General features: G+C 38.6%; 1 protein-coding gene across 1 annotated transcript in view; it reads right to left on the bottom strand.

The window, feature by feature from the left end:
* Positions 1-22,586, bottom strand: part of SPAG6 (sperm associated antigen 6) — an 81,205-nt gene extending 58,619 nt beyond the window's left edge. The window contains exons 1-2 of the mRNA XM_043967914.1: positions 22,453-22,586; positions 21,717-21,812 (exon numbers count right to left, since the gene is read on the bottom strand). Of these exons, the coding sequence (XP_043823849.1) occupies positions 21,717-21,812; positions 22,453-22,477 (121 nt within the window). The 5' untranslated portion in view covers positions 22,478-22,586. The remainder of the gene's footprint in view (positions 1-21,716; positions 21,813-22,452) is intronic.
* Between the last annotated feature and the right edge of the window lie 1,723 nt (positions 22,587-24,309).

The following is a 24,309-nucleotide window of genomic DNA, read 5'->3' as shown; positions in this document are numbered from 1 at the left end:
ATGGAAGATTTTTAATGTTTTTCCCATCTGAGTTTCATCTTATTCAGCTTAGCCCAATGTTGGATATGAATTGCCAAGGTCTTTTTTGGATCTTGATTCTATGGGATCATATCATAGCTCTAGTGTTGGAAGGAACCTCAGAGGTCATCTAGTCCAATGCTCTCATTTTACGGATGAGTAATTGAGTCCTGAAGACATTAAATAACTTGCCAAAGGTTACACAGGTAAAATAACAGAAAAAGGATTCAGATTCAGAGATTTTGATGCCAAATTCAGTCCTTTTTCCACTGCTGCCTCCCACCATGCTGCCTCACCAGCAGGGTCAAGCACAAATTCTTGGGGTATTTCATTGTAGACTTTCTTCCTATTGCTCTTTTTTGGGGAGGGATTGGATTTTTTTTTTTTGCAGGGCAATGAGGGTTAAATGACCTGCCCAGGGTCAGACAGGTAGTAAGTGCCAAGTGTCTGAGGGCAGATTTGAACTCAGGTCCTCCTGACTCCAGGGCTGGTGCTTATCCACTGCACCACCTAGCTGCCCCTGTAGACTTTCTTCCAAGTTGGCCATGAACAATTAATGATGAACAATTAACAATTAATGGACTCATTGAATCCAATGGCTCAACTAACTCTAAATCTAGCTATCTTGACTCTCATTTTGTCTACCTCTAACCATCCTTTTGACAAGAAGAGGAGAGACTTTATCAAATGCTCAGTTAAAATCTATGTAAATTGTATTGCTGTAGCCCCCTGAGCATCTCAATCTTGTGATGGCAATTATAATTTTCCTATTCACCAGGTAGTGATCCTATCCATTTTTTTTTTGATTCTCCTTTTTTCTGCAACAGTTCAAGAAAACTGTCATCCTTAGCTTTCCTTTCCAGCTTCACCTCTTTTGGAGGCTTCCCACTCCAGACACTATTATCATAAAACCATAATAATAATCCCGGCATTGCCTAGCCCATGGTGTCATTGTGAAGATCAAATGAAATGACGCATGTGAAAGTGCGTTGTAAACTGAAAGTACTATACAGGAGGAAGACAGTATTCGTCTTTTCTCTGATTAATCAACACAAGCAGCCTGAGGTTTTAGCTCTCCTACCATTTCACAGCTGCCTGCTTCCCACAGTGAATAAGAATGTGGTACACTAGAGAAGAGAACAAAAAGGAAAAGTTGAAGACACAAGGACAATTCAACAATAGAAAATTCCTTCCATTTATTTCCCTTTTGATCAATTAGCTACTTTTTCTCATTCTTTTTTCATTGGAAAATATTGTAACCTGCCTAAGGGCAAGAATTCCGTCTACTCTTTTGATATCTTAATGAAGATATAAGAATAAAAATAATTCTATCAGGCAAAAATAATTATGTGAACATTTATCCTGTACTCAACAAATGATAATAAATGTTTTACTGGCGATGAATAGATTTGATCATAGTCAAATATTATTGAAAATGCCCCTATATTTTTTTTAGTGAGGCAATTGGGATTAAGTGACTTGCCCAGGGTCACACAGCTAGTAAGTGTTAAGTGTCTGAGGCTGGATTTGAACTCAGGTACTCCTGAATCCAGGGCCGGTTCTCTATCCACTGTGCCACCTAGCTGCCCCTATTTTTAAAAAAAAAGAAAGAAAGAAAGAAAATGCCCCTATTTATGCATATTGATCATATTATCACAAGAAGAATAATTGATCACATTTCAGAAGAATAATAACAAAGAGCCTTGGTAATAAATAATAATAGCTGACCTTTACGAAGCACTTTGGGATTTATATATATGCTCTTACATGGTTGTCATAACAAATCTATGAGGTAGGTAACTTCAGGTTACACCCATCAGACAGATCAGGAAACTGAAGGTTAAAGAGATTAAGTAGACTGCATATAATCAAACAGATATTAAGTATTAGAGGTGAGATCCAGATATAATATTCCTTCCACTATCTTACACTGCTTCCCATAGTTGCATCCATTACTCTTAAGTTAGACATAAATCTACTTCAAAAATGAAAGGTTTTCTTTTTTTATTCCTAAATTCTCATTACAGGGAAATGCAATGACCACACCAAGGTAATTTAGATGTTTGTCTCCTTTGTTTTGAAACTACTACCACACCCCATTACATCCAAAAATACCACCCCCTTCACCATTATCCCCCTCTTTAATGTCTTCAATTTCTCTTTCCCTATTGCTTTTATTTTTTGTTTGTTTGTTTTGCTTTTGTGTTTTTTTTTGTTGGGGTAATGAGGGTTAAGTGACATGCCTAGGGTCACACAGCTAGTGCCAAGTGTCTGAGGTCAGATTTGAACTCAGGTCCTCCTGAATCCAGGGCTGGTGCTCTATCCACTGCACCACCTACCTGCCCCCCCCATTGCTTTTAAATATGATTATCGCCCTTCAAAAATAATAAGCCTTTCATTAACCTTATTGTCCTATTTGTTGCCAACATTCCATGATCCCATTTTGGGTTGGGGTGTTTTGGTTTTTTTGATGGTTTTTTTTTTTTTGGCAAAAATACTGGAGTGGTTTGCCATTTCATTGTCCAGCTCGTTTTTTTTTTTTAATTCTTTTTTTTTTTTTTTTTTAGTGAGGCAATTTCGGTTAAGTGACTTGCCCAGAGCCACACAGCTAGTAAGTGTTAAGTGTCTGAGGCCGGATTTGAACCCAGGTACTCCTGACTCCAGGGCCGGTGCTCTATCCACTGCGCCACCTAGCTGCCCCCAGCTCATTTTAAAGATGGGAAAACTGAGGCAAATAGGGTTAAGTGACTTGCCCAGAATCATACAGCTAGTAAGTCTCTGAAGCTGGATTTGAACTCAGAAAGATGAGTCATTCTGATTCCTAGCACAATGCTCTATTTCTATTTAGCTACCTTCCTACTTACCTCCCAGTTTTCAATCTCAAACTCCTTAACCATGACACTTCCATAATATCTTCTTCCTGCTCCTTCTCCCTCTTCTCTCTATATTCTTCTTAACCTAATGCAAAATATTATGCTTTTGCCTCCAGTACTACCGTAAAACCACCTGTTTAAGGTCACTAATGACTCAAGTACTCCCAGAGCCTATTAGTCCTCTTGTTATTTACTTTTCTTTGACATTTTATACTACTGGTTACTCTCTTCTGTCATGGGAGGATTATGGGCCCCGGTCACCCCAACAATTCTCTGGGGGGTTCAAGGAACTTTTTCCTTGAAACCTCAGGGGTTTTCCCTTGAAATCAAGTAGGCCTTTCCTTGAACACAATCAAGGTCGGACACACACACACACACACACACACACACACACACACACACACACACACACACACACACCCCTAACGGATATAATTGTCACAGATCAAACTGAGCATGCTCCAGGACCATCACCCTACATTCCAGTCATCTTAAGCATCTGGATGAGGTAATCCAGGAGAAGACCACCTGGAACCGCCCATCAGCAGACTGCTTAGACCCATCAGGACAAAGTTGACACCCACCACCAGATCTCTCACGAGGGATTCTTCCTACCCCAGCGCAACTCGGGAAGACCACCAGCCCCTCACCCAATAAGAGACTCTTACCCACCCCATCTAAACCCTATAAAATGGCACCCCACAAGTTAGCCGGGGAGAAAAGCGTTTTGTTCTGGCAAAACCTTCCTCCCGGCCGGTTTCTCTTGTACCCCAATGAACCTGTTCTCTTATTCCTAATTAGGTCTTGTGCAAGAGTGTAATTCTTTACAGAGGAATCCTAAGGACCCACGTGCTTTCTCCTATCGGTTTCTCCCCCATATCACTTCCTTGAAACTCTTAATCTCCCTTCCCTTTCCTTTTATAGTTCCTCTCTTGACCCCTTAATTTGGGGCTTGTCTTTAAACCTGTAGTTTTCCCTCTATAAACAGCCTTATCCCAAATGAGCTCATCCACTTAATTAATTACTTTTGTACAGACGATTTTCTATTTTTTTTATGACTGAGGATTTATCTAAACTCTAATTCTCTACTTAGTCATTCTATTGTGAGACATTGTGTTCTGTTCAATGTTTCTAAAACTGACTTTAGAGGAAAGTGGAGACCCCTGAGTTCAATCCCTTCATTTTACAGATAAAGAAACAGACGTATAGAAACATTGACTCGTGGGAGGGAAGGGAGTCAAATAGTGTTTGAAGTGACATTTGAAGCCAGGCCTTCCTGACTCCAAGTCCTGGACACCACCCCCAAGTCATTCTTCTTCTTTCTGTTCATTTCAATGGCATCACAATTTTCCTATTCACTCAATCTTTTTTTTGGGGGGGGGGGCAGGGCAATGGGGGTTAAGTGACTTGCCCAGGGTCACACAGCTAGTGTCAAGTGTCTGAGGTCGGATTTGAACTCAGGTCCTCCTGAATCCAGGGCCAGTGCTTTATCCACTGTGCCACCTAGCTGCCCCCTATTCACTCAATCTTGAAAGCTTGACTCCTTATTTCTTTCTCGTTACAAAGAATTCCTAGACACCTCGGTGTTAGTATTTGTATGCCTATTTCCTCAGACTGGAATCTCTGTCTTTATCCGCTCTTATATCTGAATTCCAACCCTAGCCTTCAAGATCCAGCTGGTGGAAACCTCCTCCATTCTCTTATCTGCTTAAACCCATTTCCTTCTTTGAATTCCTACAGTATTTCTAATCTGTGTCACTCCATTTCGATGTGCTATGGGTCCATCGATCTTTGATATGTAAGGTTCACCGCTTCATACAAAATTATAAAATAGGGGAAAATTTGTCTTTCATACTTTTCCCCCCTCCCTGATCAACACCCTGCTCTTTTTTTCCTTCCTCATAATACCTCCCCCATTCCCCTTGCAGGTTCTCCTTACCCCACTCCCCAGGCATCTGCTAGCCTCTGTTTTCTTTCTCTCAGCAGGCTATCTATTAATCTCCTCCAAGGTGTTGTTTGCTAATAGCATGTTTGCTGATAAGGACTGCCAAGGTGTTGTTTACTAATAATGTGTTAGCTGATAAGGGCTTCCTTCAGCTATTCTTTCCAGGGTTTTGTTCCTGAGATGTTTTGTTTTTTAATTTTTTTTTAATTTTCAAGGTTTATTTATTTTCTGATTATTACATATCATTAAATCTGCAGAACTCTGCCTCAGTGACTAAATACCATCCACCTTAGGGGCATCAGCACATTAGTTACAGGCACCTTGTTTTCAGGACATTGACAAACTGATGAAGTACAAAGAAGGGGTATGGTACTTTGGGGCTCATCAAGGACTTCTCCCACTATCACCCATTGAAGCGGGCACTGCAAGTGTTATTGTATCCATCAGAAAGCTGAGGAAACCAAAACCCAGAGTGCTTGATTGGCTGACCCATGGTCTCACGGAAAGTAAAGAATGGTAGTGACAAAATAGACACAGAAATCTGCTGACTTCGAATACTGCATTTTCCCCACTCTGACCCACTAGGATAATGGAAGGCTAGAAAGTATGCTATATGAACATGAAAGAATATAAACAAGGTCCTTAAGAGCAGAAACTGTTTGTTTTTAGCATCTTTGTGCCCCAGCATCTAGCACAGAGTCTGGTACATCAAAGCTGTTTAATAAACGCTTTTTATTTCACTGAAGGAACCTGGGGTGTTTAATTTTGAGAATAGAAGTCTGGGGCAGCTAGGTGGCGCAGTGGATAAAGCACTGGCCTTGGATTCAGGAGGACCTGAGTTCAAATCCTACCTTAGACACTTAACACTTACTAGCTGTGTGACCCTGGGCAAGTCATTTAACCCCAATTGCCTCACAAAAAAACAAACAAACAAAGAATATACATGAGAATAGAAGTCTTAGGTAAAAGACACCACAGCTGTCTTCAAGGATTTGAAGGACTGGTCCTTAAAGAGGGATTAGACATCACCTATGTTGTCCCAAAGAGAAGAACCAGGAATACTGGGTGCAAGGAGTAGGGAGGCAGCTGTTAGCGAAGTGTAAGGAAAAACTTCCTTATAGAACTGTCCCAAAGTGGAATATACTACCTTGGGAGATAGTAAATTTCCTGTGACTGCAAGTCTTCCAACAGAGGCTGAATAACCACTTGCTAGTTTTTTTCTTAAGAGAATTCCTATTCAGGTAGGAGTTGATCTACAGGACCTCTAGATGAAGTCCCATAAAATACTGAGGGGCAGCTAGGTGACACAGTGGATAGAGCACTGGGCTTGGAATGAAGAGGACTCATCTTCCCTGAGTTTGAATTTGGCCTCAGACACTTTCTAGCTGTGTGACCCCCAGCAAGTCATTTACCCTGTTTGCCTCAATTTTTCTCATCTGTAAAAATAAGCTGGAGGGGCAGCTAGGTGGTGCAGTGGATAGAGTACCAGCCCTGGAGTCAGGAGGACCTGAGTTCAAATCTGGCCTCAGACACTTGACACTTACTAGCTGTGTGACCCTGGGCAAGTCACTTAACCTTCATTGCCCAACAAAAAAAAACATTAAAAATAAATAAAAATAAAAATAAGCTGGAGAAGGAAATGGCAAAGCACCCCAGAATCTCCACCAATAAAACCCCAAAATGGGGTCACAAAAACAACTGAAACAACTTAACAAAAATACTGAGATTAAAGTCTATGATTGTTCATCAACTAACTTTAGACAATTGTAGTCTGCAAAGGGAGAGGGAAGGACCACACAGATGAAATGACAGTGATGGATTCTTGAAATAGTCTTGAAGACTGAAAAATTCTCATGCTAGAAGGATGGTCTCCCTCCACTTCCCTACTCCTCCTAAGGGGCTGAGTAAAAGAAAATAAAAGTTAGTAGGAAGCCATCATATATGATTATATTGTCCTAAAGACCTTTAATCACATTCCATGCTCTTTCTGTCCTCCACAGAACTTAGCCCAATGTTGAACACACACACTAGGCACTTATGTAAATGCTCTAAGGAAATATATTCTACCTCAAATTTAATTAACATAACTCAGCATTATAGATGTGTGGGTGCATTACAGTCACAAAACAACCCACCATTCCAAGCCAAGCCATTCATTTGAGAAGATACTGACAAAGCTAATACATTGTGTCTGTGTTTGTATGGCATATGTAGTATATTGCATGGAAACTGGTTTTTAACAGTGATAGAGGGGGTGGCTAGGTGGTGTAGTGGATAAAGCACCGGCCCTAGATTTAGGAGGACCTGAGTTCAAATCCGACCTCAGACACTTGACACTTACTAGCTGTGTGACCCTGGGCAAGTCACTTAACCCCCAATGCCCCGCAAAAAACAAAACAAAACAAAAAACAGTGATAGACTTTAGCTTTGTGTCCTTATAAGCCATTTTTGCTCTTTTAAAAGGGAAAAGATGACACATTTTACAAAACTGTATATCTTCTCTTGATTTTTTTTTCCAGATCAGATGTGGAAAGCTTCTAGTACACAGGTAGACCTTCTTCAGCCCCCAGGAATGATATTATTTGACCACAACTGCTGCATTTGCTCACCCTATCAGAATTTCCAGCATTGCATTTTGGTTATTTTTTCCCTTTTTCAAAGGGAACCATTTCTCCTCACAGACGTGCTAATTACAACATGAATCGCTCACATGTTGTTAAGAGTGCTGCATATGGTTTCTATATAGGAGAATACTACATATCATCCATGTATATTTATGAGAGTCTTCTTATACTTTATCTGAAATCAAAGCTGAAAAGAATTTCAGGTCACTTGCTTCCTACACAAGAGTTCCATCTGAGTCCAATTTAGTAAACCATTAGTTTTGTTCTTCTTGATTTGATGTAATATGTATTCTTGAGTTTTGTTTAGGTGAGAATTACTTCATTTTTTTGTCACAATTTATAATAGATAACCTTAGGGGCAGCTAGGTGGCGTAGTAGATAAAGCACCAGCCCTGGATTCAGGAGGACCTGAGTTCAAATGCAGCCTCAGACACTTGACACTTACTAGCTGTGTGACCCTGGGCAAGTCACTTGACCCCAATTGCCTCATACACACACACACACACACACACACACACACACAAAATAGTTAACCTCATCTGTAAAATGGATATATAATATCACTTAACAGTACCCAAGCTCATAGCATGACTCTAAAGAAAGAATTCTAAGTATTAAGATGCTGATAAATGGGAATTAATAAATTTCTGGTAAAAATGATAAGGGAGCAGCTAGGTGGCACAGTGGATAGAGTACCAGCCCTGGATTCAGGAGGACCTGAGTTCAAATCTGGCCTCAGACACTTGACACTTACTAGCTGTGTGACCCTGGGCAAGTCACTTAACCCCAATTGCCTCACCCAAAAAAAAAAAAAAAAAAAGGTTTTTTTAAAATGATAAGTAGGCTGTTAGGATCTATTTGGGGATAGCATGCTAACCATTTTAATAAATACTTAGGAAAGGCATTTTACATATAGCATATGAAAAATATTTCGTTGTTGATACTGCAAGCATGTATGGACAACACTATTATTTTTGTTATTTACTTAATCCTGTCCTAAAAAGTAGATTCCTGGGGCAGCTAGGTGGCGCAGTGGATAGAGCACCGGCCCTGGAGTCAGGAGTACCTGAGTTCAAATCCAGTCTCAGACACTTAACACTTACTAGCTGTGTGACCCTGGGCAAGTCACTTAACCCCAACTGCCTCACCAAAAAAAAAAATTAAATTAAAAAAGTAGATTCCTTAATAATGTATATTTTCACTTACTTTGGCATCTGTTCAGTTCAGTGATTTTCACTGTCATGTATCATTCAATCAAACTATCACTAAATATTCATCCAGTCAGCTAACAGTATTGCCAGGAAACTGGGTGCATTTCTATATCAAATATACAAGCCAATCAGGAACACTCCACACTGTAAGATGTTCCCATCCCCCCAGAACTCAGTTTAAGGGCACCTAGGATTACAGTAAGGATGGAATAAGCATGGATAGGGATAACGATGGACCTATAATTCTCCAGTGTTCCAAGAGTCCAACCTAATAAGGACTCTATTTCAGAGGGCCCCAGAAGTTTATGTTCTTCCTAGGATCACCCAGGATTCTGATCAAATTGGGAGATGCCTTAAAGTGAATCATAACAAAGCAATGAACATGACAGCCAAAGACCAACCCAATGACAACAGTCTATAAAATTATTATGGATACAGGTCATGTTCTGGACTTCCCTAGGAAGCAGCAAGTTAGGTATTATTGAATATAATCAGAGAATTAAGCTTTGTAAAATATAGGATTTTATATAAATGTGAGTAATCTCTGTACTATTATGCATATTAATGACAATAGAGTATTGTACTAGTTTTAGGACAAGGAGATATAGTACTATAGACCAGAACTCAGCAGTCTTTCAAAATGGATGCACCAATTGTCTGATCTTCCTGCCTTCCAATGGGTCCAAAAAGCAAGTGTGGAAGAGTAGGAGCAGCCCTCGATGTTCTGCTAGATGGCTAGCTTGGGTCCTGACTCTGCCCCTGGACGTATGACCTTGGAAAAGTCACTTCATTTCTAAGCATCTCTATTTCCTCATCTATAAAATTGCAATGATCATACTCCCACTTCTTGCCTCAGAGAGTTGCTTAGAGAAGCAAATGAAATAATGTAGATGAGGTGCTTTCCAAATGTCATTTATTAGTAGATATCTTTATAATGTGTCAGGTGGTAGGCAGAGATTTGGCATACACTAACCACTCACTCACTCTTCTTGGGGAATGGGTCAGGATTGTGATGTTGACTCTTGCAGAGAGTGGTCAAATGTTCTAACAAGCAGGAGAGAGAGAGGCATGAGGGTAGCCAACTGCCTGCTTGCCAATGAAAATTAGCTTCAACATATTTAGCATTGGTGCCAAAAGTTTCTGGCATTTATTATAGTCTACTGTGTTACACATTACTGTACCTATTAATATAGTTATTCAATATCATTATTTTAAATTCTCTTTGTGGTGGATTAAATTTTTTTTAATTGACTCCTATCTTCATCTCTTAAACAGGTCAGTCCAACCACATGGTCGTTATGACTGGCAAACTTTCATAACTGCATAAAATATTTCAGTAGTTATAAGACTTCATTGCTAAGTAGTTACATACTTTGACATTCAAGTTATGCTTTACTCCAGAACTGGCTGCAAATTATATTTGTAATTATTATATGGGAAAATATAAAAATAGGTTTTAATGGAAATAATTTCCATATGGTCTTGTTTCTTTAAGTTGAATAAAGCAAAATTTAAAAGATTAACGTGTAAATAATTTGCCCTTTCCCTTTTAATCTGTTTTTAGTTGATAAGATGAATGTCTATAGATAATGGGTTTTTTTCTTCTTTGGGGGTTTTGATTTTTTGGAGGGTTGTTTGTTTGTTTGTTTTGGGAGGCAATGGGGTTAACCAACTTGCCTAGGGTCATACAGCTAGCTGCTAAGTGTCTGAAGGCAGATTTGAACTCAGGTCCTCCTGACTACAGGGCTGGTGCTCTATCCACTGCACCACCTCTCTGCCCCTGTAGTGATTTTCTTCTGAGATAGAAGACATATAATAGCCCTCTTGTTATTTTCTTAGAATCATTAAGTTAGAGAGATTATCTAGTTCTTTTCTTTGTCTATAGGCAAGAACACAACTGAATGGCACAAATAAGTGATACTCTATTTTATTTTTAAAGCTTTTGAGACAATGCCTAGCCCCAACTGACTTCTTATTTTTTTTCTCTCTACAAATCCCTGGTGCTGTCTACAACTCCCACACATCTCTAGTTCAGGAGGCAACATGGTATGTTAGAGGATGGGGCTTTGAGTCTGAAAAGACCTGGGTTTTTTTCAAATCCTGACTCAAATACTTACCATAGGACTAGAGGTAAGGGGTAAAATCCTACTAAACCTCATTTTCCTCACTCTAAGAGGCAGTCGGATGTAAAACTTCAAAATACAGGGGCAGCCAGGTGGCGCAAGTGCTTAGAGCACCGGCCCTGGACTCAGGAGGACCTGAGTTCAAATCCGACCTCAGACACTTAATAATTACTGGCTGTGTGACCCTGGGCAAGTCACTTAACCCCAATTGCCTCACTAAAAAAAAAAAAAGAAAGAAAGAAAGAAAAAAATTCAAAATACAGAGCCTTGTAGTCATGAAGACCTGAATTTGAATCCTGCCTCAGGCAGCTGTGTCTCTCTGAACAAGTCACTCAATTTATATTTCCTAATTTCCTCATCTGCAAGATAGAGATAATAATATCACCTATCTCTCAGGGTTGTAGGGATCAAAATGAGTTATCATATGTAAAATACTTTACAAACTTTAAAAAACTATATAAATGATAGCTATCATTATTATTCTTGATATTATTGTCATAATAGCCCCTATGTTGTAGAGCTGCTATGAAACAGCTTAGGCTCAGTTAAATATTGCATAAACTGGGAAAATATTTGTAAATTGCTTAGCAAACTTGAAAGAATTATATAAATATTAGTTATTATTAATAACATTAGTATTGATGTAGGAGCCCTATGACTATAATTGGAGCCCATGGGTTAGGTCCCATAGGGGATGACTATCCTAAGGTTTACAATACTCTGTAGGTCCACACCCAAAAACTGTGGCCCATAAGTCCCTACCAATGGATTTACCTTCAATGGTCAATTAGCTGACACAATTGACTCAAAGTAAAGATTGTTTAAAAAAGGGGGGGGCATAGCATGAACCGCAGTAACAAAATATTCTCCCCATAAACTAAGGGCTTTTTCTCCCCAAAACATACATCAGTGAAAAAAGTGGATAACATAGAGTGCCTAGTATAGCAGTGAGGTAGACACCTGGGGGACCAGAGGTAGCCAAATCATACCTTCAGTGCTTCTGGGCCCTGATGTTCTTTCTCTTCTCATGACATCCTCATTCGAAGTTCCTCCTGAGTGCATCATCTCCACTGGACAAATTTCTCTGATGGGCTCCCTGGGCCTACTACTCATCACAGCACAACCTTGAACTGCCGGAGCTAACTCTCAAGCCCAGCTCAAGTCTCAGATGGATTCTCTGGTCCTGCATTCTGACAGGCCCACCATAAACAATTTACTCCATTACAAGGCACCATTGCAGTTGAAGGGAAGGAAATCATCTTCTTGCCTTGGAGTTGGTGCAATGGAAAAGTAGAAAAGCAATTCTTTCTCAGGAGTTGAATGCTTCTTCCATAGACTACTGTCAACTCAGAGCTCGCTCGCTCTCGCTCTCGCTCTCTCTCTCTCTCTCTCTCTTTCTCCCCTCCCTCCCTCCCTCTCTTTTCTTCTCTCTTCTTTCTCTTCACTGACAGAGCTTTTCCTGTTTTAACTAACTCCCTAAGAGAGCATCTTGCTTTTTAAAGGTCCCCATGGCCTTGGTTGATCCCTCAGCTAAGCATTCCATCCTATAATGACATCAAGAAGTTGGCTGAAGAACTGAAGTCACTTTTCCTGAAGAAGTATGAGCCCTGCTTCCCATTTCCTTTAAGAACTTAGCACCTTCATTACTTGATCCCTTACATCCTGTAATTTCATCAAATGTTCAAAGAAGTGTACAAAAATTCAGTTGATCTATAGATCCCCTGATCATACACAAGCTAATATACACACACTTGCTTGCAACAAACACACTCAGTGGAATGGGATTGCTTAGGGGGAAGTAGAAATTTTTGCTAGAACTAGGGTGGCTCATAATAATAGGGCAAACAATAAGAGGTTAAAGAATTTTGAGAATTTCTACAAGTAATATGCTAGCACATGAATAGCCTAAAAATATTTTGACAGTCTGGCTGCTCAAAAAAAAGCTCTTTAAAATGTGGTTAAATAACACAAAAAGGAATAAACAGAAAGGGGACACATAAATGTGTTCATATCGAATCAACCTAGAAATATTCATCAAACAGATTCTATATGCAAGATATTCTGTAACTAAATTAAGAAAAGTCAATAAATCATGTGCCAGAGAGCTCCTAACATCTCACTGACCCAATAACTTCAACTCAAGTCACATTTATTAAACTTAGCAAATGTGAAAGGGAGGCAGTGTGCCAGGCTCTAGAGATAACAAAACAAAACAATAACAGACCCTACCCTCCAGGGGTTCACAATTCTCCTTATAGAAAAGAGGAACTTGACACTGTGACTCTAAAAAATGACTCTAAGGGCCAAGATGATGGAGAAAAGCCAGGAAATCGCTTGAGCTCTCCCCAATTTCCCTCGAAAGAACTTTAAGTCAAGCCTCTAAATACATTTTGGCGCCACAGAACACACAAAAAGACAAGGTGAGATAATTTTCTAGCCCGAGATAACTTAGAAGGACTTCAGGGAAAGGTCTGTCTCACTTGGGTAAAAGAGGGGCATAGCCCAGTGCAGCCAGTGTGCAGGCAAGCCAGCAGGAGGCTCTTAGCCACAGCACAGATCAGCAAAAGAGGCCTCAAGGTCTTGGCTCTGCAGGCCAGCTGTGGGGCCTCCAGCCCCAGAGCTGCATAATAGTCTGCCAGATTTCCTTCTAAAACTGACAATCATACCTTCAGGGAACTCTTTAGGACTGGACAGCCCTTAGATCCAAGAAATTCCTGGAAATACAGGAATATTTCAAGATCTTCCCAGGTATACCAATATACAGAATAAGTTTTAGAGGATTCCCAGTTAGGTCTAGATCCATGCCATGAGTCAAATGTCAGGAATATAGACATGCATGGAGAAAGGTTCTGACTGTTTAGTTTTCTGAAGCTAAACTAAAAATACTTCTTCCCATCCCACCAAGGTGGTTCTGATCCAAACTCCAGAAATGGTCCTCAGGTACTCCAGGATAAGCACACCAATGAAATCATCCTTCCTGCATGTTTTTATTGACAAGTCACCCTAATGTTCACATCAAGGGAGGATCTGTTAGGGAAATCTTTCATCAAAAAGACAACTCTCTGGGATGGTTTTAAGGTAGTTTGGCCAGGAACTTTTGCTTCCAATCTAACACATCTAAAACTAAACATCATTCTGCCCCACAAACTGGATCTTCCCCTTAACTACCCTATTTTTGTAGATGACCTAATTATTTCCCAAGTCACACAAGCTTGCAATCTCTGAATCTACAGACTCACATCTCATAGCTGTTATATAGTGGCAATACTTTACAGTCCTCTTACTTTGAAATTCTATATTGATAATGTCATTTACTTTGTTCATGCCTGTATTATGCCTCTCCATTGACCTGGTTGATGTCCGACTTTAATTCTTCCAGAGATATTAGCATTCAGTTATTCACAGCCATCACTATATAATATATAGTGCATGTAAATCACTATATAATATCATATATAGTAAGCCACTATATTAATGATCATCACTATATAATATTATACACACAGTAGATAACCATATATAATAACATCAATATATAATATTTTTATTTAAAATATAGTCCTTTGTTTTTCGAGGAGGAGCTCCGGATCATTAAAAGTCCTATACAATTTCTCAAAAGCAATCCTCCCCACTCTTTCCTCCTATATGATCCTGGTCCCCAGGATAGGGTCTATTTGCAATGTATGCTGAGAATGTATGTACTTACAAGGCCAGCTCTATAAGTTGTCCATTCAACTATGAATCTCAATCTAGACAATGGGCCTTTTTTATTTGCTTGGATTTATTTTTGATGGGGGGAGGGGGGGGGAAGGTTCTCCCATGTGGTTAGGCTAAACTCTTTTGAGTAATTATGGATCTTTTTTAGGAAATTCTGCAGTATCTTTGGATTTGATGCAAATAATCTGTTATGATCTACAAACAGGAACATCTTGGACCCCACATGATATCAGCACACCATCATCCCAAAACAAGAGCATTTGGAAGACCTTCCTATGTATTGGGATTCCCTCTTCTGTTTTCCACTTACACAGGGCTCCCTCCAGGTAACTTTGGTGACCCATATATTTTCCTGTTTTGTGCTTCACTTGATATTACAAATAATAGAGCCAGTGAAAATCTTACCTCTGTCATATCTTTCAAGGAATACTGCATGATATTTTTTTTTAGTGAGGCAATGGGGGTTAAGTGACTTGCCCAGGGTCATACAGCTAGTAAGTGTTAAGTGTCTGAGGCCAGATTTGAACTCAGGTACTCCTGACTCCAGGGCTCTATCCACTGTGCCACTTAGTTGTCCCAATACTGTATGATTTTGACAGATTAAGGAAGATCCCAGATTTGAGAAGAGCATGCAAGGTGCAATTTTGCTCTACTGAAGCAACTGCTTTTTGATAGTCAACTAAAAAAAAAAACTATCTGGTATTTAATGTGCAAATATTTTGTATTTACATGTACTTTTATATTTATTCTATATCCATACATATCTCCTATGATAGACTTTGAGTTCCTTGAGGGAAAGGACTGTTTCATTTTGTCTTTGCATGTCCAGCCTGAGCATATAACAATCTCTTAATAAATGCATGTGGATTTATTCATTGTTATTGTTCAGTTGTGTCTGACTTTTCCTGACCTCATTTGAGATTTTCTTCGCAGAGATACTGGAGTGGTTTGCCATTTCCTTCTTGAGCTCATTTTACAAATAAGGAAACTGAGGCAAACAGGGTTAGGTCACTTGCTCAGAGTCACACAGCTAGTAAATGTCTGAGGTCAGATTTGAACTCAGGAAGACAAGTCTTCCTAAGTCTAGGCCCATCTCTCTATCCACTTCACCACCTAGCAGCCCCTATGGATTGTTTGGTCTGCTATAAAATACCATTTTTGAAAGCCTACTTGTTCCCTTCTCATATTTTCACCAAGTTCTTGTAAAAAAAAAAATTCTAGAGATGGGAAAGTAAGCATATGGGTTTGTAGTTACTGGCATTTTTCAGTAATCTTTTCTCCATAATTATGAGGTCTGTGATTTTTTCCCCCAAAACCTTTGATATTTTCTCCACTGTCAGGTATTATGAAAACTGGGCCTCAACACCTTCAAAATTGTGTTGCCTCCATGTATAATTGATTAAGTGCAGCTGTTCTTCCCATCTTTGTTTTCCTTCATGAAATTTCATAAGTGGCCTATGGTACTAGAATCTAAATGTGGTAGTCCTACCAGTATTAAAGGACAAAAATTTGTGCTAGAAATCTTTAAAGATCTTTTCTCTCTCTAACCTAAGTTTGGAATTCAAAACCATAAAACCCTTTGGTTTTACATTGTGTATATTAAAAATAGATGATATATACTCAACAAAATTACATTGAAATCTAAAGTCTACATATATTGGAACACTTTTCAATGAATCCCTGTTGTATAGCCTCATCACACAGATAAATATCAATCATCTTTTTTTTATCCCATCTCCAGATTTTTAAGATTTTTAATATGAAATATTTAATGTTTGAGGTATTTAATACATTGTTATAAACCTTTATTCTTTATACAATTAAATTCAATCCAATATGTCATGCAATTTCCTTGAAATTATTTAGTAAAACCAAAAGCATTAAGGTTGAACCTTGAAACTACAATTTACAAATTTCTGTCTTTCCTAATCTACTTACAAAATTTTATCAACTTATAACTCTGTCTAGTTGGGTTTTTTTCCCTCTATTCTGTGGTTTTATAGACTATAACTTGATTAAACAAGATTATTTCCATTACTTGTGTAAAAGATTTAAAATATTTTTAAAACTTCCTCCAAAATAGGAAAAATTATTGTACAAAAATAATAAACCTGCTGGGTAAGAGAATGATAGGTTGTTAAATAAACAGTCTTGGACAATGCTGTGTGTCTGTGTGTGTGAGAAAGAGAGAGAGAATATTTTTTTCAAGAACCATTTCAATGTTTGAAGTTACAAAATCAAATGAACTCTAGGTGTATGTCAAGTTTAACTTAAACCCAAGGCAAGACAAGTCTGATTAAAACAAACCTTTAAAAACTTGTGAAACAGAGAAGATCAAATAAATGTGAGAGTAAAAGTCAGAAGCTTTTGTGATGTTTCTAACATCACTAAGAATAGAATGCTAAACTGGAGACATGAACTTCAAAAATTAAAGTGCTGGTTGTTGCCATGAATAATCCTGATTTAGATAAAGAAAAATAAGTCTCTGCATTTGTATAGCTTTGTAGAGTCCATGGGAAATCTGGATGACTATCAAACTGCATTATCTTTGACAAAGCAAACAACATCTTCCTGGAACCAATAAATACTTTAGAGACAAACAAAGTGAAATCCCTCCAAGTTAAGTGAATTTGGCCCAGAAAAGTAAGATAAAAGTTGCACAATCCAACCTGGAATGTATTATATTTCATATTTTCACAAAATGTGAGTATCTTCCCTTTGGCTTTTTTCCAAGATACTACAGGTTTGAAAACTCTACTACTTAGTATAAAAAGTGTTTCATTTATTTTCAAGTTGCAGAACTCATCAGTATAAATATCAAAATTAAATGACATTGGTTAGATTTTATTGGATTTGCTTTATTAATTTTTTTAAAGTTTCAGTGTCTTTGGGGGCAGCTATTACCATTAAGACAGATGCCAATATATCTGAAAAACGCTCTACAAATGCTTATTGAATGAAGTGGGGAAGGGGGACAAATGTGAAAGAAGATGGTTGGGAAAAGGTTCTTTTACCAAAATATTCTCAATCACATTATTTTTTAATCATTTTTAATCAAAAGTAATCACTTTAAAGTCAAGGGACAGACAGGAATGATGTCTAATTCCCAATGATCATTACTTTAAATAAAGTAACTTCAAATAAAGTACTTGGTTTTAACATCCTAATATAATTCTTTAGCTCTTGAGTTATTTGGAGTCAGAATTTGGGGTTCAGATCCTGACTGTGGTGTTGCTTATTATCTTTGTAACCAGACGATCCCCTTGTCCTCTCTAAGATTCAGGTTTTTTTTCATCTATAAAATGAGGGTATTAGCCCTTGTATACTCCACATCACCAGACTATTATGAGAAAAAGCACTCTATAAATGTCAGCTGTTTAGCAATTATTATGCTAAGAGCAACGAATAGTTGTGATATTTCTTTATTGCTACCCCACACTACTTAAAATACAAAATAGACTTTGAATAAATATTTGTTAATTTGGTTTTATTTATTTGGACAGTCTAGACAGTCAATCCATATAAATTAGGTGTTGGGGGTGGGGTGTGAGGTTACTTTGTCCTAAAAGCAAGCTTTATTTTCCTTTATTTATTTTGCAGAATTACCCAAGTAATTACATCAATGTTCCATGTTACCTTTAGGTAGACACAGGCTTTAAAAGTCATAATGATATTTCCTTATTCCCATCCTCCTATACAAAATGTGTATATATATATATCTGGTTTTCAATGCATTTTTATTATTTTATTATGTTAAGTTTGATGCATAAAATGTATAGTCTCCTTTTTAAAGGTATTCCTGCTTTCCCTCTAACAAGACCATAATAAGTGCACAAAAATTTACTCGATATTAATAAGTGGTTTTAAAAGAATTCTCCTGGAGTTTTTATTAGTTTAAATTTAGGACCACCAAAAAAAAAACCATTCATGACCATTGCTTTGTATGCCAACATGCTGAAAACATGTGCCTTGTCTCATTTTTTGTAACAGCTAGCTACTCCCAGTTTTAGAACTTTCACAACTAGTGCACATCACAATACAGTTATCTCTCCTGTAGTGGCCATCTGTTACTAATTATTTAGAGAGGAGTCATATTGGGAATACGTGAAAATGAAAAAAAATTCAAAGAAAGTTAGTGAAAGAAACAATAGGGACTCATACTTCACAGACATGTAAAATTAAGAAAGTAGGTTTATGTTCACATGATAAGGGAATAAAGCTTTAGAAACTCTTTTAAGTAGTGACACTGGAGTTATTTTTGTTCAAATATTATTGAATACATATTGTCAGGGCTTCCAGACTTATTGGGAGATTAATTACATCCACAAAGCCAAGCCACATACACACAATTCTAATTTAATTGTCATCAAATGAAGAATTTCAATTAAATTATAGGGATAGGGACTGCAGCTGTGATTTCACTGATAGAGGGAATGCCCAGATGAGGAAATTTCCTCTACTTAATGTAGATCAGTACCTTCTCTGCAACTATGACAGCTCAAGTGACTTTTCCAGGGTCAAACAGCCAATGAGCACAAGCAGTAGAACTCTGAACCTAGGTCATCCTTATATCCATCCTTATACCCACTCTTTCTTATATGCCACTGTGCTTCTCAATTAAATATATAGCAACTTATACTTATATAGTAATTTGAGCTATAATAAATAATTTAACACAGCAGCCCAATGAGGGAGATCATGAAAACATTATCCCCTTCTTAAAGAAGAGAAATAAGTTCCCCAGGGTCATAATTTAGTCATTTTTAGAGTTGGCCTAATAACAGACACTCTTTTACAACCTATTACCTCTTACAGAAAGTTCAATGTTCTTTGTGCATTTCCAATCAGAGCTGTAACATTGAAAAATTTCAAAAGGAGAGGGGGAATGTCCTGTCATAACACCTAAGTAGAAATCTGTAAAGAATTGTTTAGATTTTAGCTATAAATTGGGTTGTTTTTATTTCAAAACCTCAACAAATTTGTGGATCTATTTCGTCAAGGAAATTAAAAGCATTCAATTAGTTTTAAATGAATTGTATTAGTATCTTAAAAAAAAATTATATTGGTGAGGCACCATAACTGTGGGTACCAAATCCAAGACTCAAGTGACACTTAAAAACTGTTTAAATCCATACAATTTATATAAAAAGATTGTAATAAATTCAGTAATGTTGCCATCTAATCATGATAAAAGTTTCCATAACAAGGGCTTAGATTTTTTTTAAAGACCAATTAAACAAATAAAAATGGAATACTTTCTTCACTAACTTTTAATTCAATATATTAAATTTAGCACTTGAGGACCATCTATGGACAAGCACTTCAGAAAAACCTGAGTACATTCCAAGAATACAAGAAACACAAGTCAATGGCATTTCATTTCTAAACAATAATTTTAAAATTAATTTTTCCTTTTCTTTACCAATATAAGTAAATCCTCAATGAGTAAATATCCTCAATAAGTAATAACTGACTTAATTATCTGGTGTCATATTTGTCACATATACACTATAAATTCTTTGGCCTGACCATTTGGAATCATTAAACTCTGTAATAACCTATTAGACAGCCTACCCTACAGGTTTCTGAGCCTATAATAGCCAAAGGCAATCTACCTCTCCTACAGAAGAGGCATTTAAAGGCAGTTATAACATACCTTAAGTGGTGTTTATGTGTTTATTACTACCAATCTTATTTAAAATCATAATGTTCAATCACTTCCTTCTTCAACCACCAAATACCACCTTGTTGTTTACAAAATAAGATTATACTAAGGTAAGTGAATATTACATCTTCCTAAATTAGTTTACATTAGTAAGTGGTCATAACCAAAGGCTTTGGGGGTAACACTGAATAAAATGACTGGAAAACTAAATTACATTCGAATAAGCCAATAAATGCCTGTAAAAATTTAAATCCATCGGGTCAACAAGCATTTATTGTGCAGACCTTCTTCAGCCTGGCACAGTGAGGGATACAAAAGCAATAGAAGTTTCTCCCTCCCCCTCCCCAAGACCTCAACCCCCAACCCTCGGCCCCCACCGAAGCTTACCGTCAGGATGAAGAAACAAAGCTAACACACTAGACAGAGAACAAAAGATTTTAATGCAGGACTCTCCAAGTCTTGCCTTCAGGTATCTCAGTTAAGTACAAAAGAAAAAGTCCGAAGAATAGAAGGAAGTTATCTAAGTGGGAATAGAAGGGATGGTAATTTACACCACCACCACCACCCCCCTAAAAAAACACACAATGAACATTAAACTTCCAACATTTTCCACACTATCATTTTTTTTGCTTCAACTTTTTTTCAGAAAGAGTTTTAACTAGAAACATCCCTAAAAGAAATACACATCTTTTTTTACACCAGAAGACTCATCACTTTGGAAAAACTTGGTGATGGCAATGAGATGAAAGTTTCTTTGTCACTATATTCTCACATAATTTCAACACCCAATAACCAAACATTTTAAAAGAAGTCTGTAGGTTCTGTAGTATAGTCTATAGTATTGAGGGCACTTGGGTTACAAAATGGGGATATGAGAAAGGGAAAGGGAGATGGAAACATGTCAGAATCTCACTAGATTTACTCTTTTGAAAAATATATATATTTGGAATCTTTTGGAGTGAATGTCCTTGCCTGTGACCCTTTTCTATAAAATAGTAAAATCAATAAGAGGTCAAAAACGTTGAAATATCTTTTATGTGAAAAGCCAAAGATGGTCAAAGTCCAAATACTCTCTATGCATGTAGTCTGAATAGCAGTGATTCCTTGAAATTGACTTGCAGCCAGTTCTTATGAACTTGACTCAACCTGCAGAGTTCCCTACCTCGCCGAGGACGAAAATAAGCATCTTTTCAAGTCTGACTGAGAATTCCACCTCCCCACCTTTACCCAACATAGCGATTTTAAAAATCTCAAATGTCTCTCTGTGTGTGCAAATTTTTGAACTAGGGGTTCCCTAAGCCTAGTAAGGCAGAAGAATTTGGGAATTTTAGAAGGTACTTCCCACCCTCACAGTTCAGAAGAGAAGGGGACGAGGAGAGGGGCGGGGGGGGGGGGGGGGAGGAGAGAGAGAGAAAGTAAATTCCGTGTTACTAAATGGAGATAGCAAGAAAGGCAGGTAGATGGGCCCCGATCCAGTCTCAAGATAGTAATCAGGGGAGAAGGATTGAGGACTGCGATGATGTAGTAGCTGTCAATTTACCCGCATTTTGCAGCGTCTCGATGTTTTGAGGTCTGGTCGCCAACTCTGCCACCATCTGCACGAACTGAGTCCGAGCTTTCTGGTACTGTTCGAACACTGCAAGAGAGCAAGAGAAGAGAGACTGAGGTGCTGGAGAGGTAAGGGCACGCGGGTACCAGAATACGGGAATGCCTTTCCCTCTCTTTTCCCTCTTTGCCAACTTTTTCTTGCCCGATGCCCTCTCCCCCGCCCCCTCCGCTACTTTCCTCCATCCCTCTCTAGGCCCTTTCAGGTTTTTTTTTTTCTTCAATCGCTCATGGACTCTTCCCCCCAACTTTTTCCTATTGATGTCCCAACCCCTCCCCAACTTTTTCCCTATCTCCAGCCCGTCCCCTCGATTTTTACTATCCCTGTCCCAATTCCACCCACTCCCCTTCATCTTTTTCCTATTGCCATGTCTACTCCCGTAGGGTCCCTCCTTTCACTTTTTTTCTTCTCGCTGTCTCTCCCCAGAAAGAAAAACAAACAAACAAACAAACAACAACAAAAACCAAACCACAGACTTTTTCCTACCCTCCTCCCGTACCCCTCTTCACCCTGATTCTCTCATTCCTCCTTTAACCCTACTTCCCTGCACGCGTTGCACAGGCCATCAATATAAAGAAACACCCCTAGATGCTCAGTGCCCGATCCTGCTCTTGTTGCTCCCCACTTCTGTCCTCTCCCTCAGATAGCAGCCTCCCAGGATGAGGCATACCTTGGAGGACCTGCCTCTGGCTCATGGTGCCTCTTGCTTCTCTTCGTCGACTGGAACCTCGGACTCAATGACTGCTCGGCTCCCTTTCTCAGGGACTTCAGGCTTTGCCCACTCGGCTCCGGACTGTGTGGGCAAGTTTGTGTACCCCAGTCTCCGGGGCAACCGGCCGGAAACGGAACGAGTTGGGTCTTAGGGCAATTCGAGGCCAGCGTGGTCACTGACGTCATAGAGTAGAGGAGAACTTACTTGGTTCCCCCCCCCCACGCCCTTCGTAAGTCACAGGTGGGGAGCTCGCTCACCCACTTTCGGAGTGAAGCTTCCGCCCATTTGAGTATCTTAGAAGCTTACGCTCACCCCGCCCTGGGAGCTAGGAAGAAAATCAACTTCATTCAAGGGGGAAGTCCACTCACTACCCTTTACATAGGAAGTCACTACTGAAAGGACAAGGATTTCCCCCAAATCGTCTAGAATGAGTTAGGCAAAAGAGGGACCGAAGGAAATCAGTCACTGAGAGGTGTCCCTTCCTGCACTGAGAAAAGGGCGTGGATACACCGACGTTTGCGAACTGAGGGCTTCCTGCAAAATAGAAGCAAACTTAGCGGTGATTTCCTGACTGTTGCATCCAAGTTAAATCAACCTGTGGGGGAAAGCCCCCTCGTGCCTTCGAAAACACACATGAAGGCAGGTGACGAGTGAACTACTGCAACTATGCTCAATGGGAGAGTTAGAGCAAGAACGATAGTCCTTCCAGTATAAACCAAGGGGATTCTCACATGTGCCACTAAGCTCTTTGACAATTTCCTTTTAAGAATTTGGAATTCCATCTACCAATGCAGGTTGGCATCCATTCTGCGATTTATACTCCTAGAGAGTTGGCTGGGGGCGCTGAGAATTTAAGTGACTTGCCCCAGATCATACAGTCAATATGTCAGTTAGGACTTGAAACCAGGGCATCAAGATTCCGAGGTCAAATTCTTAAGCCAAGCTCTCTCTCCTAACGACTTAGTATTGCTAATTTAATGTTCAGGATGCATTTCAAAATAGCAACTTTTATAAGCCCTGTTACAGGATTCCTTGAAGGTCAAAGTAATCAGTCTATATTCTTAAATAAACTGTGAAAGGTATTTTTTTAAATGTTGGAGTTCAATAAATATCTGGACTTCCATTACTTGCTCCTAACCTTTAAATTTACTATTTACTCATTTTTACTATTTCTTTTAAATCCTGCCTTTTTGTAAAAGAAAAAATACAAGAGGATGGGAAGGAAGAAAAAGGTCTAAATCCTTTTTTTTTTTAGATTAAGTCTTCAATAATTTTTTTTGCCAAGTTATTCTTGTGTAAGACTTCTTTAGTTCAAATAACCTCAACTCTTAACTCCAATTTTATTTAAACAAGTAAAAGGTCTTGATCCAACCACTTGTAAATTTCCTTGACCCCCAAAACAATATAGCAGTTATGTTATTGAAAAGGTAAATTATTACACTGTGTGATGATCAACTGTGATAGACTTAAATCTTCTCAGCAATACAATGATCCAAGATAATTCCAAAGGACTCATGATGGAAAATGCTCTCCACATCCAGAAAAAAGAACTGTGGAATCTGGATGCAGATGGAATAATAGTGTTTCTACTTTTTTTTTTCTTTTTTGAGGTTTTCCCCTTTTGTTCTGATTCTTCTTTCACAATATGACTAATGCAGAAAAAAGTGAATTATTAAAGCAAATAGTCTTTGTAGTTACTATATTCTCTCCAATGATAATTCTACTTGCTGTTAAGTCTGTCTGTAGCCTCAGCTGTCTTTAAGTAATAGGGTATAGGAAGTCTCTTGATATTTCTCCTGCTATAGAAAAGGAGTT

Source organism: Dromiciops gliroides, chromosome 5, assembly GCF_019393635.1.
Source record: "Dromiciops gliroides isolate mDroGli1 chromosome 5, mDroGli1.pri, whole genome shotgun sequence".
NCBI lineage: Eukaryota > Metazoa > Chordata > Mammalia > Microbiotheria > Microbiotheriidae > Dromiciops > Dromiciops gliroides.
Note: the sequence above shows the minus strand (reverse complement) of the source record. Positions and strands in the feature narration are given on the sequence as shown.